This window comes from Neopsephotus bourkii, unplaced genomic scaffold (genome assembly GCF_033783945.1).
Source record: "Neopsephotus bourkii isolate Nb327-2 ecotype Australia unplaced genomic scaffold, CSIRO-AGI_Nbou_v1 NB_887, whole genome shotgun sequence".
Lineage (NCBI taxonomy): Eukaryota > Metazoa > Chordata > Aves > Psittaciformes > Psittacidae > Neopsephotus > Neopsephotus bourkii.
In genome coordinates this window covers 882,890-903,816 of record NW_026901381.1, presented here as the reverse complement: position 1 = coordinate 903,816, position 20,927 = coordinate 882,890, and the positions used below count along the sequence as shown (strand labels likewise).

At 51.3% G+C, this 20,927-nt stretch overlaps 1 protein-coding gene across 3 annotated transcripts in view; it reads right to left on the bottom strand.

The window, feature by feature from the left end:
- Positions 1-15,693: 15,693 nt before the first annotated feature.
- PLXNA1 (plexin A1) overlaps positions 15,694-20,927 on the bottom strand; it is a 105,239-nt gene continuing 100,005 nt past the window's right edge. For all 3 annotated transcript variants that reach the window (XM_061357153.1, XM_061357156.1, XM_061357154.1), the window contains exon 32: positions 15,694-20,024. In XM_061357153.1, coding sequence (XP_061213137.1) covers positions 19,929-20,024 — 96 coding nt within the window. In that variant the 3' untranslated portion in view covers positions 15,694-19,928. The remainder of the gene's footprint in view (positions 20,025-20,927) is intronic.

Sequence of the window (20,927 nt, the reverse complement as noted above, 5' to 3'; positions counted from 1 at the left end):
ACGGAGCCTGCGCCGCTGAGCCCAGGCTTTTGCTCACTCGCAACCCCAGGATGCTCCACTCCGAAGCGATGATTCCGATCCCTCACTCATCCAGAGAGGCCAGAAGTCCTGCCTCTGCTGAGAGAGTCAGGAGGAATTACGCTTGCTGCCTGTTTTGTAGATAGAACGGCTCCAAACCAGGCTGAGCTTCCCGCCCATGCCACAATCCATACACATAGCAACCCTCGAGGGTGCCAAGCATGGAAATGCAGAAGTCAAAACCAGGAATAATGGGTAAAGAGAGGAAATACACTACTGCTGCGGGTGCCAGAACAATATGTTGGGTTAAACCTACCCTTGGACACGTTTCTATCCATGGGATACAGCCAGGGGGGCAGGGGTTGGGGTTGGATCCTTTTTTTGTGTGGTTGCATTAAGGGTAAGATTCCCATTTTATTTTGATTTAATAAGCTAGTTAAAGTGTGTTAACAAAATTAAAAGTCATTATTAAAGGCAGATGTACTGGTGTATGAATAGCTAAGCATCAGCTTTGCCTTCAGATGATCCGCTGCTTCAGAGTATGCTTCTAATAACCAGCTGTCACTTACCAGCGATGTGGTAACTCTCTTATTAAATCCTAAATGGGCATATGGATGTTACATTTAAAACAGTGCTATTCACCCCCCACCTTTCTCTCTTTTCCCACATGCAACAGAGCCAACTCACATATTTCCTGCTATGTTTCTTCCCCTCCACTAATGGGACACATGTTGAGATCAGAAGGGGGAAATGATGACCCATCTTTTTGTTTTTACATCCCTCTGGAAAAATCCATATGAGTCTCCCTGTGTCAAAAGCATCATAACACATCCCAGATGCCCCGGCACTGATTGCGTTATTTTGACTAGGAGCTGCTGAGCTGCCCTGAGAAGCTCCTCAACCGCAAGCCCTGTTTGTCCAGACCTGCCACGGTCCTCAACAGCTTTGCAGTAACAGCCACTCTTGGACAAGCCACCAACACCCACCCAGCAGGAAGCCCTCCTTGGTCACAAACTGCACATTCAGGGGATGACAGAACCTGGGGCAAAGGCAATTGGTGATGCAGGAGGCAGTACCTGTACCTTCTATCCACGATAAGAGGGGATGGAGAGGACTTAGCTCTTCTGCCAGGTCACCCCAACAGGCTGCAGCTGCATCAGCCGAGCAGGAAAAGAAAGAAGGGACAGTTCTGCTCTGTCCTCCATGGGGTCCAACATTAAGACTCAGCTCACTCAGACCACTTGCTCCCTGTGAAGGTGCCACTTCCCAACCATTCCTCTCCAGGATGCCATCTGGGAGCTGCTTCTGTGCTGTCGCTGTCCCTGCCCAGCTATCAGCACTTGCAGCAGGCAGAAGGTAATGCCAGCAGGTCACCCACCACACTGGAAAGCATTGCCTTGTTACTTCTTCCATGGGAATGAGCTGGCACCCTCCTTTGACTCCATTTTTCCATCATTACCAAAGGGAGCCAGGACTGGTTACACATCTGGTAAGAGCATCTTCTTGATATAAGGTCTGAAAGAAACAGAAGCAGATTCTTCTTTGCATCCCATGGAGATAAATAGGTGGACTGTCTGCCCCAGGCTATGGCCACTGCTGCCCTAAGAGGCAGAGGAGAGCCTCATGGGACTTGCTCTCCTCCTGTGCTCTCCTCTAGGCACTGCTACCAGCCATAAACACAGGACGTTTCTAGTCTAAACTTCCCCATCCTTATGTCTGAAGGTCCTGTACACTGTGCTATCAATCATCCACAGCAATATTAAGCTGTCCATTCACTTGAGGATCAAGTGTCTCAGCAAAAGCAGGAGCACAGCCCAAATGCAGAGCATCCCCCATCCCTGATCTCATTACAGCCTAGCCACGTGCACAAACCCCTTTTCCCTCCAGGTCTCTCTTCCCACAGCACTGACCACAGCTCATAAATGAATAAGTGCATGTATTCCTTAAATCAGGTTTGCGGTTCAGGGAGACACTGAAGATGAAGTGGAAGAAGGGGGGAGAAAACAAAACCAACACAAACAGCTCAAACACTGCAAAATGCTCAGCAACACGTAAGTCCTTCAAAGCCACAAACCCCTTGGTCCCTATCCGCTGGTCGGATTCACTAAGAGGTTTACTGCCAATGCCAGTGTGAAAGGCAGTGGTGCATGAGGACCCGGAATCCTCTGTTCTGCCTCCAATTATGTGCCAAGCAAAACTCAGGGAAAAAGGAGACAACAAACACAAACCAACAAAAGCCCAACTAATCCACAGTCGTTCTTTAATCTTGTGCAGCTTATTAAAACCAAGAGGACAAGATAATCCACCCAGGCTGGCAACTTGGAGGCTGCTCATTCCCTCTCCGGAAGAAATCAGCTCGTGTTTTCTCTTAGGGGTCCCTAGAGGCTCAGGGACCAGAAGACACTGGCAATATGCTGCAGAAGGGAAAGAAGAAAGGGAAGGTAATTATGGAAAAGGTTCAGATGGAAACATGTTTCTGCACATCTGCTAAGGGTGGCAGGATGGGTACACACATCAGGAGATGCTGGCTCCATACTCCTGGTCATCGGAGGACCGCACTGGAGAGGCAGGGACAGGGCTGTCAGTGGGATGGGCAGCTCCAGTAGTTTGGCCTCAACAGCCTAATGTGCAAAAGGGCTGAAAAGGCTCTACTTTGCAAGCTGCACAGCCAAAGAGCTCTGGGCTGGATGGGCGCATAGAGGGAAAGAGCTGGGAAGGGTGAACCATTATTAGGGCACTTGCTCAGCACTTCTGTTCACATCCCTCCTCTGTCACAGACTCCCATAGGCCAAGGATGGAAGTGATTCAAAGGGACACAGATACCCAGTAGGACAGCAGAGCTGTGCATGGCATGACCCCAAGTGCTGGGGAGGGGGCAGGAACCAGGAGCAGCAACAAACCTAGTGGAGCAAAGGTGCCAAAGGCTCTGCTTCCCTCTGGAAAGGTGGGAAAGAGGAGGTGGCAAGGCAGCAACGCCTTCACTAATGATGGATAAAGATGTATGACAACATGGAATAAGATCATCTGGGTCCACCACCACTTGGGTAAAAGTAGTTCTATGAGGAGAGTGCTGAAAGTCCTCCCTGGAGCGGCAGGAATGGGTTTGGATGGACACTGAGATTTCTGTTAACATTCTTAACAAAGAGAGAGAAACTACAAAAAATCCTCATGCTGGGAGGTTAATTCCAAGAATGAATTCCCAAATTTCCCCCAAAAAAACACCCTAAACTAAACTAAAATAACCCTGCAACATTCACTCACACATCCTATCTGTAGCAGTTAAAGACTTGAACACCAACTGTAGATGAATCACTAAGACATGATAGTGTTTTAGACTCAATATTGGTGAGTGATAAGGACACTGTGGAAGAGCTGGAACTGGAAAATAACCTTGGATAGAGTGATTGATTTAAAACTTGTGCCTTATTTTGACTTACTTGAAACAGAACAGATAAATAAAGGACAGCAGGTTGCTGCCTAAAGGTTCCAAAAGGGAAAACACAGCCTTGGATATAAAAGGGAGGTTCAAATGTCTTTGAACCAAAGGCAAAACCCCCTGGAGATTACACCCAAAACATGTAAAACATACTGAAGGAGCAGCTCTGAAGCAGCTCCTAAGTTGCTTCAATGAGTGGAGTGATGGGGACAAAAGGAATGAGAACATAGAAAGGGGAATGATTAAGCAGCAAAGACAGCAGTTTTTTAGGGGCTTGGGAATAAAAGGGATGGAATGAGAAATGCCAGAAGTCAAACTGAGTTAGACCTGGGAACAATATTAAAACAAACAGTGAAAGGTTCTCTGGCCGTTCAAACACAGAGATAATAAAGAGAACAAGCAGTGTTGTGATGCAGGCTGGGGGAAGAGAGTACACACACAATCTAGGTGAGGTCCCAAGGCTAAATGAATCCTTCTCAGCAGCTCTGGACAGAGACAATAAACATGAACTGAGCTGGGTGGCCAATATGGAAAACGTACTTCCCACAGCTGAGGTGGAAGTGAGGATCCAGGATCTTCCTGGGATCAAGTCATAGGGCAGGGAGATCACAGCTCTGATTCCTGGAGGAGCTACCCCATGGAATGACAGGACTTGGAGCAAGGGCTTTGATAAATCCACCTGTAAGGACATGGAGAATATAAAATGCAGCGCCTGTAAGTACGAGGGTTGAAAATGCAATCTGAGCATCTGCCAACCCAGTGCACCAGGGATGAAGCAAAGACTGGGGAGGGCTGTGAAAGATGGGGATGCCAGCCTATCCCACTTGGGATTGTTATTTGTGGCTCACTTATTGTGTTAAGAACTGATCTAGACAAAGGAAAATATGAGGTTTTAGTGAATTGTTTCACACAGTGCCATGATGGGAAGGGATTTATCATGGTGACGAGGATGAGGCTTAGCTCAAGCAATGAAGAGACAGGTTGGGACATTGTGGAGGGACAGAGAGGGACAGGGACAGCTCAGCAAGTGGAGTTCCCTGCAGAGTGGTCTCAGGACTTGCCCCTAGTCAACAATTCCCCTAATGAGCTCATCCATGAGAAGCAGGAGAAAAGCAGGGAATGAGGATATCGCACTGGAAGCACAGCTGGAGGATCAGCACAGCTGGATGCTGCAATCCCCGAAACAAACCCTGCAAACGGGGAATCCATAAGCTGAAAATGACTGAAGAGGAAGAGGCCCTGCTTGTAGGAGGCAATTACAATCTGATTAGTGAGATGCAGCCACAAATTTTGGTGTGTGCAGGGGAGAGCTTACAGCAATTCACACCCAATTCACTGGATAAACGGGTCATCCACTCCCAAAAGGAGCAAGAGGTGCAAAGAAAGGCCGACAGGATAACCAAGGATGGGAGATGGCCCAAGAAGAGGGAGTTTATTCGACTGAAGGGGATGTGATTACTTCCTCCATCCCTAACTGTAAACAGGGGACATAACAGTGGAAGTAGAAGGATGATATGGGTACTAAAAACACATAAACTAGCTAGAAACGTATCTAAGTCCAAACTGATGCTTCTCTAGAGCAGGGAGGCAGCTGGGGCAAACAGTGAGCAAAAGGAGGCAAGATTTTTCAGATGGTGCCTGCTAAGAGCAGGTAAGGGGTGTTATGAGGTGGTTCTCACCTGGGGATTTATCCAGGTACAGGGGTTAACGCACCCACTGCTCTGAAAGGTACCGAGGGATTCTGAGCCACCAGGAATTGCCAAGACCCAGGTTTAAATCTCTGCTGCTGAAATGCAAGCATTTATTCAGTGCGGTTCCAGCTGAGCAACTGTGTGAAATGCTGCTCCAAGACCCTCAGGAGTCTCCCAGGGAGCAGGCAAAACCACACATATTCTGTCTGCAGCTGCTTCCCTTTCTATATCTGTGTCCTTCTCATCCCTCCTCACCACCAGCAGGATCCGCATCCGAGCATCCCAGCTCAGACCCATGCAGCTCATCACAATGTGGAGACATCACCTCTGGACATCCAAGCATGAGCAGGGGTCTCAGGGAGCCAGGGGGGACTTTGGCCACACAACACACACCTCTGTGCCCCTCTTGGCAAGCAGGGAATCGTGGGGTATGGTACAGTTTAGACATGTCCAAGAAATACCAGCTCAGAGCAGATGCTTTCAGAGCCACTCAGGACTTTCACCATAACATAAGCTTACCTGGAATGAAAGAAAACGGAGCCATCTCCATCCTAACCAAATGAGAAGGTGCCAGCATACTCGGTGGTCCCCAGGGAGCAAAGAACTCAACATGCACCATGGGGACCAGCCACTGTTTGGGAGATCCAGGTATTCCAATGCCAGGGTATATTTTATGAGCTCAATGTATGGTTTTCTTGCAACAACCACCAGACCCTGCAGAAAAGAGCCTGCTCTCCATTTTGGGGGGAATTTTGCTTCTTTTACTCCACTTTATTTGTACCATCAGCCCAATGATACTGGTGAAAGCCTCCAGACCAAAGCCTGGACATAAACAAGGAACATTGCGAGTGCTACCGTGCCAGCAGCGAGCAGCATCCGCAACATAGCATACAAATGCCAAAGCACCACGAAAGAGCAAACCTGAGCAGACTTAATCCTCCTCCAGCTGCTCGGCTCCCTGTTGCTCATCTCTTGCTGCTCAGTTTGGCAGTGAGCCTGAGCCAAGAGTGTTGGGAGCAGGGGAGAAGGATGCTCTGCAGCGGCAGTGTGGCTCTGCTGCCCGCAAGCATTTACATGCCACTGGTAAAGAAGTGGATGGGAGCAGCCAGAGTGGCTGATATACAGTGGTTTAGCAATAAAGCTTCCCACTTCTCTGAGCCCATAGGTTGGTATAACAGCAGGCAGGTCAGTCCCCATCAGACTCCTAAGGCAGCCAACAAGGTGAGTACAGCAGGCATTTGTCTGCCCCTTGTCCAAAGGAGACACGTTTCCACCTTCCTCCGCTTCAGCAGGTCTCAGGGCCCTAAACCACAACAGAGAAGAGCCAAGCAAGCTGCATGGGATGCTGTGGACACATGCCCAGTGCTGCTACAGCCCACCCCACCCCACTTGAACACCCATTGCGCAAACCAGCTCCCATCACTTTGCTCTGTGCTGCGCACGTTGCCATCCCTCCCCATCCCCATCCTCCTGCATCCCCCATGGGATTAGCCCTCTGTGGGCACGTTGTGGTCCCCACGGGGCTCTCGCCCTCCTCACTGCCCACCACACACATGTTCCCTCCCCTTCCCCTGCCCTTCTCCGCTTGTTGCACGAAGGGCGCGCTTGACCTCAATCTGTCTGCTTGGATTAGAGTCCGGAGCTGCTGCTCCCCACTGAGCACAGAGCCCTGCCAGGGCTGCGGGGACACGTCTGCCACAGTGGGTTACTCACGAGGGGCCTCATGCTGCAGTCACAGGGGACACCGAGGTGAGAAGGGGCAGTGATGGATGCACTGCACCGGAGACACCGCTCCTGGCTGCAAGCAGGCAGAGGCAGTGTCCTGTTAAACTGAGCTTGCTTGGGAGGTGGAGGAGGAAAAGAAAGGGTTAAGAGGTAAAGGAGTGGGGACTTCCTATAGTAACCGAGTGGAGGTGGCTGCGTGGAGCCCCAGCTGCAGGGATATGGGTCCTCTGGGTTTGTAGAGGTGTTTCTTTGGAGCATTCCAGACACACCTACAAGTAAAGCAAATAAATAGGTAAGTATATAACATGAAGCAGGGCCCAGCCTTTGGCCCAAGGCAAGTGTCACTGCCTGGCTCAATACAGCTGCGCTCAAATCCCTGTTCCCAAAACCAGTGATCCCATCCAGACTGCACTCTTCGAGCTGTTGCTGGCCCATTGTATCCCAAAACCAGCACCTGGACACGAGATGAGCTCCTACAAGTAGCTCCTTTGACCTTCACTACATCCTGCCCCATCCCACCTTCACTTTCTGCTCAAGTTGAGCCCAGCATCATGGCAGAGATTAACTCAAAGGAAGGACTAGAGGAAGGGGGAAGGTGCCCTTCATCCCCAGCTGGACACAAAGAGCAGAGATGTTGCACAAGGAGCTGTTTGGGGGGGGGAAGCAGAAGGATGACAGCTCCAGTGACGCCCCTCACATGCACACAGCCCAGCAGGGTGGTCAGCAGGGGAGGGCAGCAAGCCCTGGAGGCCTCCGTTGTGTTGGCTGAGGATGACAGGCCAAGTCTGACAGCTCTGCACGCTGTCACCATCTATTGCGTTGTGTTCCCTGAAGGACGATGGGGCAAATGCAACACCCAGAGCCCCAAGTGGGATACAAGAGAGACTACGATGTGCAAGAAGCATGCCCAGCTGCTTGTGCCTCTCTAAGACAAGCATCTCCTCTCTTCCTATCACAAACACCAGCAGTATTACCCCTGGTCAGGGGACAGATCTGCTGGAAGCACCCAACTCGTCACAGAGTGCATCAAACCTGAGCTTCAGAAGGGACCACGTTCAGAAGGTCCAGCTTCGCAGGGGCCATCGTTCTGGGGACATGAAGCTTCACTGCAGCAGAACATCCTGCACCACAACAGCCTGTCAATACCCCAGTGATGGGCTACACAGCAGCATTCAACCCCTGACCAAGCCCAGCACTTGATGGCTATGGGGCTCACGGTGCAGGCAGGATTCCACTTACTCTGCAGCTGAGAAATGTATATTTAGCTTCTGAAATGCCTCAAAATCTCAAGTTCTGAGCTCTGGTGAGGAGGAGAGGTATTGGTGCTGAGGGAGAAGCTCTGCTAAGTCCCAGCAGGTTTATCCATGCACAGAACCTTCAAGACCTAGGTGGAAATCCAGCTGGAAACCCCATCCAGGCTGGAGATGTGATGAGTCTGGCAGGGTTAGGAGAATCCACGTTTTACCCACTCCCTGCTCACCTCCAAGGGGAGAACACACCACCCACACTGAAGTTACTGCTCTGCAAGGGAGAAAACCCATCACAACCACAGATGGAAGCAGCTCCATGCTGCCCAGCCTGTTTGCTCTGTCCCCGTGGCCACTGACATCCAGCCAGCAGCTGGGGTGACACGATAGTGACATGACAGAGGCCTTGCTGCATCTTCATGCTGGAGTTCAGCCTTGCCATGATGTCCTGGGGCACCAGCAACGAGCAGAGCGGAGCATCCCTCCGGGTGCCCTGATGGCTGCCCTGGCTGTGCTCTCATCCCTTTGCACCCACAACCCCACGACCCAAAAGCTTCCTCTCATTTCAGCCCAGTGACAAGGAAAACAAGCTGGCAGGATGCGGGAAGGGGTCAGATGCCAGCGTGGAGAAACCCTCCGAGTCAGACGCACAAACAACCCACATCACCGCTTCCCATGGATGTCACAATAAGTAGCACAAACTGTAGCTGCAGGAAAAAACATCCAATAGACACCAATTAAATGCATGACTTGACTGCCTGTGCCACGGCAGCAGTGGTGGCTTGCTGGTGGCAGCAGAGTGTCACTGGTCATTGCTGACACTGCTGAGCTGCTGCTTCTCGCAGGGGATGCCAAGGACGGTCAGTCTCAGCAGTGTGAGACATGCCTGCGTGCCAGCGAGCTGATCACCAAGTACACCATAAAGTCACACATGTCCTGCCCTGAAAACAGGGCATCGTCTCTTTTCTGTGATCCCAAATCTCTCTGGGGCATTAACAGCGGGTGGACCCCATGGAAAATATCTCATTTTGGCTGTCCAACATCTGTGCTAGCACAGGCAGGGATGTATCTGCTGTTGCTAAGCAGGATGATACAGCAGGGTCCAGCCGAGCAAAGGTCCTGCCGCATCCGTGACATGATGGAGGTCAGGATCACCCCATGCCAGAGGCATCTGGAACAGCTGCTGGGTGGCAACGTGGGACAGCCAAGAGAAACCCACATCCATCTCCAAGCCACAGCTTTTCCTTGCCTACCCGCAGTGATGCCGCTGCCATTAGATTTAGGCAGCCCATAGATGACCCCGAAGAGTTGTGCTGATGTGATAGCCACAACAGCACCATGCTGTATCTGGCAGCCAGGCCACAGCATCCCCAGCAGCAATCACTTCCAAACCCAGCCTGGGATGCTGGGAACCAAACACTGGGTACCGCACCACAGGCATCTGCATCATGCTACAGCAAGAGCTCTGGGTCCCTGTGCTCCCCATAGCACCGATGTCTGCTCCCCTATAGCCTCCTGGTGTATCTCCAACACTGCAGCCAGAGCCCCTGGACAGCAGCATTTAGCACATCACAGCTGCAAGAAACATGCTCTTATTTAAACTGCAGCCACTAGAGGGTAATCCAGCCCTCCAAGTTAGATCAGCTCCTTACTTTGATGCAGTGGGCAGAAGGTAAGTGCCTGAACCCCAGCTACTAATCACCAGGTGCCTATTGATAGCCCCTGCCTAAATCAGCATCCATGGCTAGCCAGAAAGCCCATCTGGGTACCACCGAGATGCTGGACCAGGAGAAGGCACCCGGACCCATCGCCATACACTGGGATGCAGTTGTGACTCTGTTTCTTCCCATTGGATGCTGTCTCTTCTCCAGCTGATTAAGAGTAGCACAAAATAATAACACTAATAATGAAATAACATTTTAAACCCCCACCATAACCCTGAAATCTTCATTAATTATGAATTTTGCATGGCAACCGTTACTAAGAGAGTCTCCTCTGAAACTGATGTTCAAAGAACTTTACATCAAATCTTCAAACAGCTGAGAAGGTTCAAGCTACAAAGTCGAAGCATCTGTTGCTTTCCATGCATTTTTCAGTGGGGAGATCAGAGAGGAGAAAAAAAGTGGACAAAATAATCCTGGTTCTGCTTTATTATTTAAATACAATGACAGCCCATGATACACACTCTGCCCAGAAAGGGAGAAAGCAGAAATGAAGGCACAGGGTTACACAGCTCTACCTACTGGAGCCAAAAATATAATATGCTGCCATTTGCTTTAAATTTAGCCCTTCTGGGAAATGCTGCATTAACAGCCCTGGGGGGATGAAGTCTAAAACAGGCAAAGAAGGGCAACTTTGCAGCAGAAACAATGAGCTGACAGTCACATCCCTCCTCCCACTGCCATGTGAAGCCTGGCTATGGTGAGAACATCAGGACGCAAGGCAATGGGGTGCACCTCCCGCCTGATTCCACCTCCCTTCATGCCAGGCAGTGAGCAGAAAGGGGTGTCCTCTGTGCCTGTGGGGAGCACTGAGCAGGCTTTTGGGGCTGGCTCCTAAAAACTGCCTTTAAACACACTTCCTGCACCCAGCTTTTTGCCCCAAGGAATGGTAGGGATCTACAGCCTGGTGCCTCTTCCCACCCATGCAGTTCCATCCAATGAGGACTCAACCAGACCTTCCATATACTAAACTTTTCATATGAGAAAGAATGGCATCTTTTCACCTAAACCTGACTTCTTCAAGGAATAAACCAACAACTACATTCCCAACAGTTTTCAAGGCTCTGCAAAACATTGGGTGTCACGTAGGACCGGTATCACCTTTCAGTGTAATGCTGACAGGTTTTGCCCAACAGGGAGAGATTTCCAGCAGAATTTGGATGGAAGACCTCAACTCAACACACAGCACAGCAACCTGTAGCTGAGGTACCCTCAGAAACGTGACCCAGAGGTTGGAAGGTCCCTGCACTTGTGGTGTTTCAACTGCTTTCCCTGGAGCCTCGAGCATTGCTGCATTGGAAGCAGCAATACCTGGGGAGAGGTTTGCCAGCAGAAAGCCTTTCTTTCAGAGGGAAACCTGACTTCAGCTTTCAAACCATGGGATTTTGGGGTCTGCTGCTCCTTTGAGAGCGTTGGGTTGGAAGGAACCTGGTGTGCTGCAGGTAGGTTCATCTAACTCCAGGAACCAAGACTGAGTAGCAAACTTCAGATAAAGGATATCTGGGAATGGCTTCTTGGGTCACTGTACCAAATCCCTGCTGTCACAGGCAGGGATATATTATCCCTTAAGACACATAAAACACATAAAAGCACAAAGCTTTGTGTTTGGGATTCAAATCCCCCCAAAAGGAGCATGGAGTGGGCATGGGATAGACTGACCGGCTCCCCAAAGCCTTGTAATTCATGACCAAGCCCTGCCTTGCACCCATCCTCAAGCATCAAAACTTCCCTCAAGGCACAGTCTTCTGCTACTGCAGTGAAGGTGAGAGCCTCCCCCTTCCAGTAGGAAGGTGTCAAACTCCTTCAAGGAGGCTTTTTGTGCCCCGAGAGCAGAGCTTTCAGCCCCGGTTCATTTGGAGGCAGCTGCTGCTGGTTCAGTACAGGCAGGGATGAATTACTAAATGCTGCTCCTAAAGGCATGTAAAATGTCCTGGTCGTGATCACGCTGAACTCCTGGCCATCCTCTTGTTTCCCTTGTAATTTGTCATTTCAATTTGGGCCCCGACAGTTCAGCAGCCCCTCGGGCTTGGTTGGGTCAGGAGGATCACAACAAGAGGAGGAACAAGGAATTAATGCTTTCAGAGCACTCCATCCCAGCTCCCATCTCACCCAAAACCCACCTGAGCCCCTCAGGCAGCTCCTGCCCTGTAAATCCCATCAGGTTCCACCATCTCCTGTCCCTGTGCCCAGCCGTCAGCAGTCAGAAGCAGAGGCTGAATCCAGCGCAGAGATTTCCTCCTCCCCGGGCAGCGCGTTTCAATTACCACAGCGCGGGCTTCCAAGTGAATTTATCAAACTGGGCCTATAAAGCAAATTGAATAATCTCATGCTTCAGACCTATAAAATATAAGTATTACATTTGAAAGTGCTTTGACAAAGTAATAAAGACAGAGAGTGAGGGAAAGGAGTGAGGAGAGCAACCAGCTCCTGGTTAGTGTGCGTTGGAACTGAACCCAGTCCACAACCGGCTCCAAGGTACCTCTCCATCGTGGGATCCACTGCAGTGCATGTGGTTGTGAGACTGCACAATGTGGATGGAAAGCTGGTAAACTTGAAGGTATAAGGTTGCTGGATCACTTGTTTGTCCAAGACCAATCCCTTCACTGCTGAACATCCAAAACCAAGACCTGGGGGCAGAGCTGGAGATAATAGAGACCTGACAGGAGTAAGACAGGTTAAAGCCATTCCCCTTGGCCTGTCCCTACAAGCCCTTGTCCAAAGCCCCTCTCCAGATTTCCTGTAGCCCCTTTAGGCACTGGGAGCTGCTTGAAGGTCTCCCCTTCAGGAGCCTTCTCTTCTCTGAAGTGCTGCAGCTCTCACAGCATCTCTGTGGCCTCCTTTGGACTCTCCCCAGCAACTCCATATCCCTCTTGAGCCCACCTTCCACTTGGTGTTTCCCTATTTAAACCAGCTTGCCAAGCTGCGAGGTGATGGAGTGGGGTGGTAAAACCATCCATCCAGCCCTTCAGAACATTCAAACTCATTATCCAGCCTCTCAACTCCCCCTGTGAGCTTCCCACCACAGCAAAAGCCCCTCCAGCCCAGGCAGGCATCAAGCCCCTCTCCGTTCCTTGTTACTTACTCTCCACTCGCTGCCTTCCTTCTCCCCCAGTGCTCCCACTGCTCACACATCCCTGCTCTGCCTTTAACCCCGGTTTGGTTTAGGGTCTGATTAACTCTTGATGCTGAAGGGTTTCGCCATCAAAAGCCTTCGTTGCCATGGTAACGGGGGGTGTGGGATTATCCAAACCAAGGCGTCCAGCTAGCGCGGGGTCAGCAGGATGGAGGAGCCTCCAGGGATGCTCGAGTCCCGCTCCATGGGGTTCCTGTGCCTCCTCCCCACCACCAATTAGTGCAGATGAGAGCCCAAATCCTGCTGCTCTCTTTGGCTCCCTCCCTGCATTAACACCAGCTCACAGACTCTTCTTCCCCCCCCCCACCTCCATTTCTTTCTCTTTTTGTGCCATGTGTCACTAATTTTACTCATTTTCTGAGTTTGTCTGGAATAGTAAAAGATTTGATTAGAGCGTTCCCGGTCTTAATTGTAATTAGGACAGTCATTGTAGGAGCTATAAAAGGAAATTGGGCTACTGCTGAGTGGAAGAGCCCCTGAGAGAATAGGAGCTGCGAAGGGAGGATTTCGTTCATAAAAAAGAGGGGGGAAAAAGTCAGTTTGGGGAAGAACTCGAGCTGCAGCTCAGGGGAGTGTGACCCAAAGGCAGCTGGGGCTGTCACAAAGCGTGTTCCCAAGGGATCTCAGCATGGGTCATAACAGGTTTCTTCCTGCTGCAACCTTCTGCATGACCCTGGGAGAAGCAGCTCTGCTCTTGTGCCTCAGTTTCCCCCCCCCCGGGACCAAGCTGGGTGGTTGGTGAGCTAATGACTGTCATCACGATGCACAACGTGTTCCCTTGCGATAGAGGTGAGCGTTGAAATAGCCCCATCACTCACTAGCAGACACCTTGCCAGTGGCACTGCGGCACCATCCAGGTCCCGGCACTGGATGCTGGACATTTCTGCTTTGTTCCAGCAGAGGGAGGGGAAGGCTGGGTCAAACCCATCCCAGCGCTGTTACTGCAGGAAGAACACCTACAAACAGCATGTGCACAGTCAGCACCTTCAAAGCCCTTAGAGAAGTGGGGGTCCCCCAGCCGTAGCATCACCCCGCATTGTTGGCCACACGTGCCAAGCATATAGTGCTGAGCCACCGAACCACTGGGGACCAGAGGCACAGGCTGTACCTATGGCTCTGCCTGCTCCTGGCACATCACCGTGTACCAGCTGCCGCCTGCCACCTCCTGATGATGCCACCTCCTAATGATGCCACCTCCCATCCGAGCCCCAAGCTGTGGCCCTTTACCACTATGTTTAAAGCAAAGAACAAATGTAGACCAGTGGCCTCCCAGCAGGGCTGGGATTGCCATCAGTGCGGGAGGGCAGGGAAAGGGGTGCTGCTCCACTCACCCTTTGCTGCCTTCAGAATTCACGGATTGCTCTTTTCCTCCCTCTTCCCAGTTGTTCAGGAACTCAATCCTCATCTCGAGTGGGAAGAAACCCCCTGTCGCATCCTTCAGCTTGCAGCACCCCATGATGCTGCTCTGGCCTTTCCCATCCTGAACCCTGCATATGGCCTGGTGCTCACAGCCATGTTAATACTTTAGCTGGGGTTTAACTTACGTATCATATTATATTGTATTGCATTACACTGTATCACATCATCTTATAGTAATAATTATAGATTCCATAGATGTATTGTCAATATATAGTTTTAATTATATAGCATAATATATTTAGATTCTATATATGTATTATCAATATATTATAGATCTTTAATAGACATGTACTGTATTTCTATATATCACTTATGCATGAGAGCTGAAAGCCTCTCTCCTGTGGGAAGTGGCTGCTCCCCCAGATACCCAAATGTGGGATACATCCCTTTCATGCAGGATTGTGGTTAGAACTGGATGAGCTTTAAGGTCCCTTCCAAACCATTCTATGATTATATAGAGAGACCCAAAGCAGGAGAGCATCTCCTGAGGCTGGAAAGGACAAGGAGATGCGCAGGGAAAGCACAAGGCCATGGTGATGGTGCAGGGATAGAGGTGTGGAAAAAAGACCTTCAGCCCCGACACCAGTGCCCTGGGATGTGCCACTCACCTGGATCCCAAGGTGATGGGGTGATGTGATGCCATGGGGCTTCCCTGAATCCCAGGGTCTGCTGGGGCTAGCTCCCGGCACAGGGGTTAGCATCACCTCAGGCAGTAGTGTCTGTCATCCATTGAGAGGTTCACATTTGCTCCTTTAATCAAATAAGGTGCATTTGTGGGTTACATGATCGTTTGCAGGCCTGGATAATCTTTTCCTGCTTAGCTCTGCACTAGAGCTGAGGAGGCAAACAAAGACGTTTGTAGCTGTCGTTGGAGGCCCTGGATTCATTCCAGGAGCTTTTACTACTTGGGAAAAACGGGTGCAATTTGTATCAAAGAACACCCTGGCGATGGTGGAACACAAGAGATTCATTTATTTGGCCAACCAGGAGGTTTTTAAGCTTCCGTTCCCTGATAAAACAATAGAAGAAGCATTAAGGGGGAAGATAAAGCACAAAAATCCTGCTCAGAGTAAAGCCACAAAGTCCATCCGAATCCACTCTCAAACCTCCATCAACCACCCAAATGTGCTGCTTTTTGGGGTGCAAACAGCCCTGGCTCAGTGTCCCCAGACACGCACCCAGCATCCTGGTGTGCACTGCGCCACCCTGGCACAATGCATCCATCCATCCATCCATCCATCCATCCCAAAGCCACCCGCTCCCTCCCGCCCGCATCACCCCAACACACAGGCGAGACACGGGCTGTAGCAAAAATGTTTAATCTCTCCTTGATGCGTGTGTTTATTTACAAGTACTAAATCTGAAGACCATTAAAATAGGAAATAGCAGGATATTTACACGCTCAAAGGGCGGTCGGCCAGCCACGCTGGCCTGTTGCTTCAAGTCTGAAACAATCACAGAAAGGTCATCAGGACTCCCGATTATTATCATTATTATTATTATCATCATCATCTTTTCCCCATTTCATGTTTTAAAACTATGAAATCTCTGCCTTTCGCCGGGTCCACGTTCGGTTTCCCGTTGCTTTCCTAAAGGACAGCTCGTTGTGCGCTTTGGTCGGGAGCAGGGAGCCCAGGGGGGATGCCACCATCCATTCCCCTGCTCCCTGTCCCCCAGCCCTGGGGGTGACACAGGGCTCCTGGGGACACTGGGGGTGCTTCCAGGCTGGACTGCACTTGGGTTTAAACCCCAAACTGAAAAGGCAATGTGAGCAGAGGAGGGCAGGGAGGGACCCCAGGAGCTCCACAGAACGCAGGCTCAGGGCTGGGGATGCTTCACCTTATGGGTGATACCACCAGTAAGAAGAGTCCTGGGACTGCTTCCCAGCCTCTCCCTGCCCTTCCCAGTTCGTAGGCAGGGTTAGACAGGGATGGCCAGCCCGGCCAGGCTGGGGGCAGGAAGGACAGGCTGCCTGGCACGATTAAGGACACTGGGCATCATCACATGAAAGGCAAAGGTAGCACCAAGGAGCACCGGAGGCTGCAGGCAGCATTGCAGTGCCAACCTCACCGACCACCACCACCCATCAGAGAGCAAAGGGGCCCTGCAGGGGTGGGGGGGGTAGTGGGGGCATCCTTTGGAGGAGCAAACCAAAGACACCCCAAAGTTGAACCAGGAGAAAGCCAACGGGAACCCATCCCCAGGACCACACCACGGGCTCTCAGCATCACTATAGGGTGGGAAGAGCCAAGCCACAGCACAAGGGCCCAAAGAGCACAGCCACACCACAGCACTACCAGCATGACCCCCAAATCCAACCTGGGCCCACCATGGCCAAGAAACTCACCTGCCCCTCCAGCCTGGCCAAGGGGGCACCCACAGAATCCCAGGCTGGATGAGGGAAGGGACTACCACATCTGGTCCAACCTCCCCGCTCAAGCAGGGTCACCCAGAGCACACAGCTCAGGGTTTTATCCAGATGGCTCTTGAGTATTTCCAGGGAATGAGACTCCACAACCTCTGCAGGCACCTATTCCAATGGTGCCACCCTCACAGGAATGTTCTTCCTTATGTTCAGGTGGAGCTTCCCACAGCATCACTGCTAGCAAAGCAGCAGGCCAATAAACTCTGCTCTTAACAGTGCTCCCAGCCCTTGTTTGGCAACAAGGAATGCTCTTAGCAACCCACCTCCATCCCTCTAACCAGCAATGGCGAGGGTCCCACCATCCCCTCTCAACCACCACAAAACCCACACCTTTGGCTCCCTCAAACCAAAGCTCCCCAAGATGCTCTCATCACCGCACCAGGCAGGACCCAATGCTGCTTTCAGAGACACTTAAAGCCGCCTCTCCCCTTCCACTGGACCACAACAACCATTGATGCTCCTCCAGGCAATATCCAGGACCTCCTCCAATGCCCTAAGGAAGCAGCTTTGGGACAACCTTGCACCAAAGTGAGCCCCAAGCATCCCTCTGCCCCATGGCAGCGGGTGTGCAAAGGACCCCCCCCAAGGGGGATGCTGGCAGGCAGCAGTGCCCACTTACAACTGTCCTTTAATGCTCCCAAATACCAGCGTTTTGAGATGTGAACCTCTGAGGACTTTTCTTTTTGCCTTTTTCTTTTGATTCTTTTGGACAAGAAAGTGACAAATTAACGTGAAACGAAACGAAAAGCAGGTCTAAAGGAAGCTCAAACAGTCAACACTTGCGGGGGGGGGTGTTTCACAGGGTCTTTTTTCTTCTGTTCCTTAAAAAGATCAACTCAGACTAAAATCTAGCACAGTCATGCAACAGCCCACAGCTCTCAGGAATCCAGCCACAGCTCGGGGATCGGAGGGACACAGTTCTCACTTCTGCAGACACAGCTTTGCTGTTGTGGTTGGGTTGGTGGTTGGGTTTTCTTCCGCCATCCCTTCGATTCAGCATCTTCTTCCGTTCCCTCCTTCTTCAAACGCAACCAAACCGAACAAAATCACAACGGAACGAGAGACGTGCAGACTCCAAACGCTTGTTCTGCGGGGTGAGAAAGGCTTGGAAGCATCTTCCAGACCATTTGGTATCTTCTCTTGAGTCGTTTGCTTGAAAACTGGCTGTGTAAATTCATTTCCTAGTTATACTGGTTCCAATCCCCTTCAGTAACTATACAGCACCCCACTGGGGCACGAGAATTAGATTGTAACCACATATATATATATACACACTTTATTTTTTATCCTTTTTTTTAATTAAAAACTTCATTATTTCTCCCTCTCCCCCCCCTTAACTTGAGATTTAAGGGAACGGACAGAAATCAACTGGGCTTCTTCCCACTTGGATTTCGACAGCCACTCGCGCCTGGCAGAGTCTGGCTCCGTGTGCCATGGGCTGGGCAGCGATGGGAGCTCTTGGTACAGGAAAGGAAAGGGTTTTGCTCGTGGTTTTGGGAAGTTTTTGGTCACCTGCTGCTGTCTGGAGCAGCATTCAGCACCTTTGCATCTCTGGAAAGCACAAACCTGCGAGGATCCGACATTCCCAAGGGGGCGGCCAAGGGAAACCATGGGGTTCCCACTGAACCCCCTGGCAGGATGGAGGTGGTGGAGGGGAGAAGGGGTGACAGCAAGGAGAGAAAGGGGGAGAAGGAAGGAAAAGACAGAGAAAGAAAGGTCAGTCTGGGGCAGGAAGTCCTGCACACGTGTGGGCTGCCCGGGTGGACAGCCCCATGCAGCCGAGCATCCAGGTCCCTTGGTAGGTTGGCCACCCAGAGGGGTTTGCCATGGGGATCATGGCTGGGAGACACTATGGATGTGGCTCCCCTTTTCCCCAGGGATCTGGTCCCTTCCCCGGCATCAAGAAGATGATGGGGAGGAAGAAAACATAAAGAGGCTTCGTTAAGGCTGCTCCAGCACCAGGAGATCTGCCATAAACCCCAGGCGGGCTCTGCATGACCCCTCCGGCAGCCCCCATGCCATGGCATTGTCCCATGGGCAGAGCTTCCAAGACCTCCCCACAGCCGATGGGCTGGGTAAACAGGGATGAGCCCAACAGAACACTGACCAACACATAGTGATCTGCTAGGAAAAGTAATAGCCAACCTTGGGATCCCCCTTCCTCTCTAACCCTGACCTCCAGACCCATTCCAGCAGCATTTCAATAAGAGCATCTACTCAGCTAACGAAATTCCCACTTTTTTTTCCCTATTTTTTGTGGTTTTCCACACTAAACAACATTCAAATAAAACATGGCACAGGACGTAGTTCAGAAATACCAAAGCTCAGGGATTCCTCCCTTTCCTGCCCACCCCAAACCTCCCCAGCATCACTCGTTTAGCTTACGCTTTAAAACCATTTTTGTTAGTTCATTGCAAAAATTTAGTAGAATATTGGTGTTTTTTCTTTTTTTTTCCTTTTTTTTTCCCCTCCCATTTTTTTGTTGTTTTCTGTTTAAATTAAAAATTTTGTCTCGTGTAAGTTGTGCAAATGTAGCAGTTAACACTAGTGGCAGAAGGCCAGAGAGAGAGAGAGAAGGGGGAGAGACAGAAAACCAGAGAGGGAAAAAGGAGGAAAGGGGTTGGACAGCAGGAGGAAGGAGGGGAGAGCAAGTCAAGTACAGTAAAAACAGGAGCCCACCCCCCTCCCTCCAACCAAAGCAACAACAACATCCCAAAGCCATCCTCAAGCCCCGCGGTCCCGACCCTCCGTCCTCGTGGGCTCTGCCCAGGCAAGGGATGCCCAGCGGGTCCATGGGGCAGGCAACCCCCTTCTCATCCCCCTGGCATCGCCTCTGTGCAAGGTCCCTGCTGCATCCCAGTTGGACTGGGGAGTGGTTGGTGTGTGGGTCAAGGGGGTGTTATCGCCGCTGCCGTCGGGATGTGGGTTGGGGTTTGATCCTCTGGAGCGCGAGGAGGTTTCCTTGATCGGTGGTGGGAAGCGTGCGGAGAACTCGGCGGCTCCGTGGCTCCGGCCGGTCCCAGCCCCAAAGTCTTCTCCTGGCCACGGGTGCCCTGGTCGGTTCCGTGCTGCCGCCACTGCCCCGGTGCTGGCTCCGCGCCACCGCCGCCGTCTCAGCTGCTTAAGGCCATTGTGTCGATCGCCTGCTCCAGCTTGCTCCTCAGCCGCTGCCGCCGCGCCTGCTCGTCCTTCTCCAACGCTGCCAGGATCTGCAGAGGGGAGGAGAGAGGATGAGGAGATGCCTTCCTACACAGAGGATCCCTGTTGTCCGTGGATCATCACAGCATGGGGATGTAGTCCCATGGGAAGTGGTGTGCGTTTGTTCCCATCCCTAACAGGGACAGGAAAGGGGCAAAAGAGGCACAAAGTGGAGGATACAGCACTGAGTGCTGCCACCCCACAGACAGAGCCTCTCACCTGCACTAACACCAAGGACCTGCTTGATACTAATGAGAAGACAACTTGCGTGTGGGGAAATGATGAAAACAATCATCCATCACCAAATGGAGGGTGAACCCCAAAACCAAGTCAACACCACCTTCCCACCGTGTCCACATCTCCAACAAGCCTGTAACATCCTAGAGAGGGAGGGGTTGCGTTTCAGACACCACAATCAAGCCATAGCCTGGCTCCACAAGCACAAAAAGACCAAATCCATGAGGTTTCAGCTGCCACCAGGGGTAAAACCCCACTTATCTCTCCCCATGGTGGACAATTGGGGGTACTGGGATAATGGAGTGGGATGCACCAGATGGATGCACCAGCAAAGCCTGCCTCACTGGGACCCTCAGTCCTATGCAAGGAGAGCACCCACAGACACCCAAGGCTGAATTTCCTCCCTCAAAAGCCCCTTTCTCTCAACAAGCTCCTGTCTATGATGACAGACCAAAGGATGAAGGGATGGTCCCCTGCCCCGGGCCATGCCCCAAGGGCTGGGGCAGGATGAGGCTCAGAGCGAGGAGAAGCGGGTAATGAAGCATAAACCAAAGGGCCGGCTGCCCTCCCAGCACCAGGAGCCTCGCCTGACTGACATGATGCCAGCAGAGCAGAGAAGCTGATTTATAAAACCAAACCTGACACAAATCTCATCTCCTCGGGTGAGCTGGTTGGGA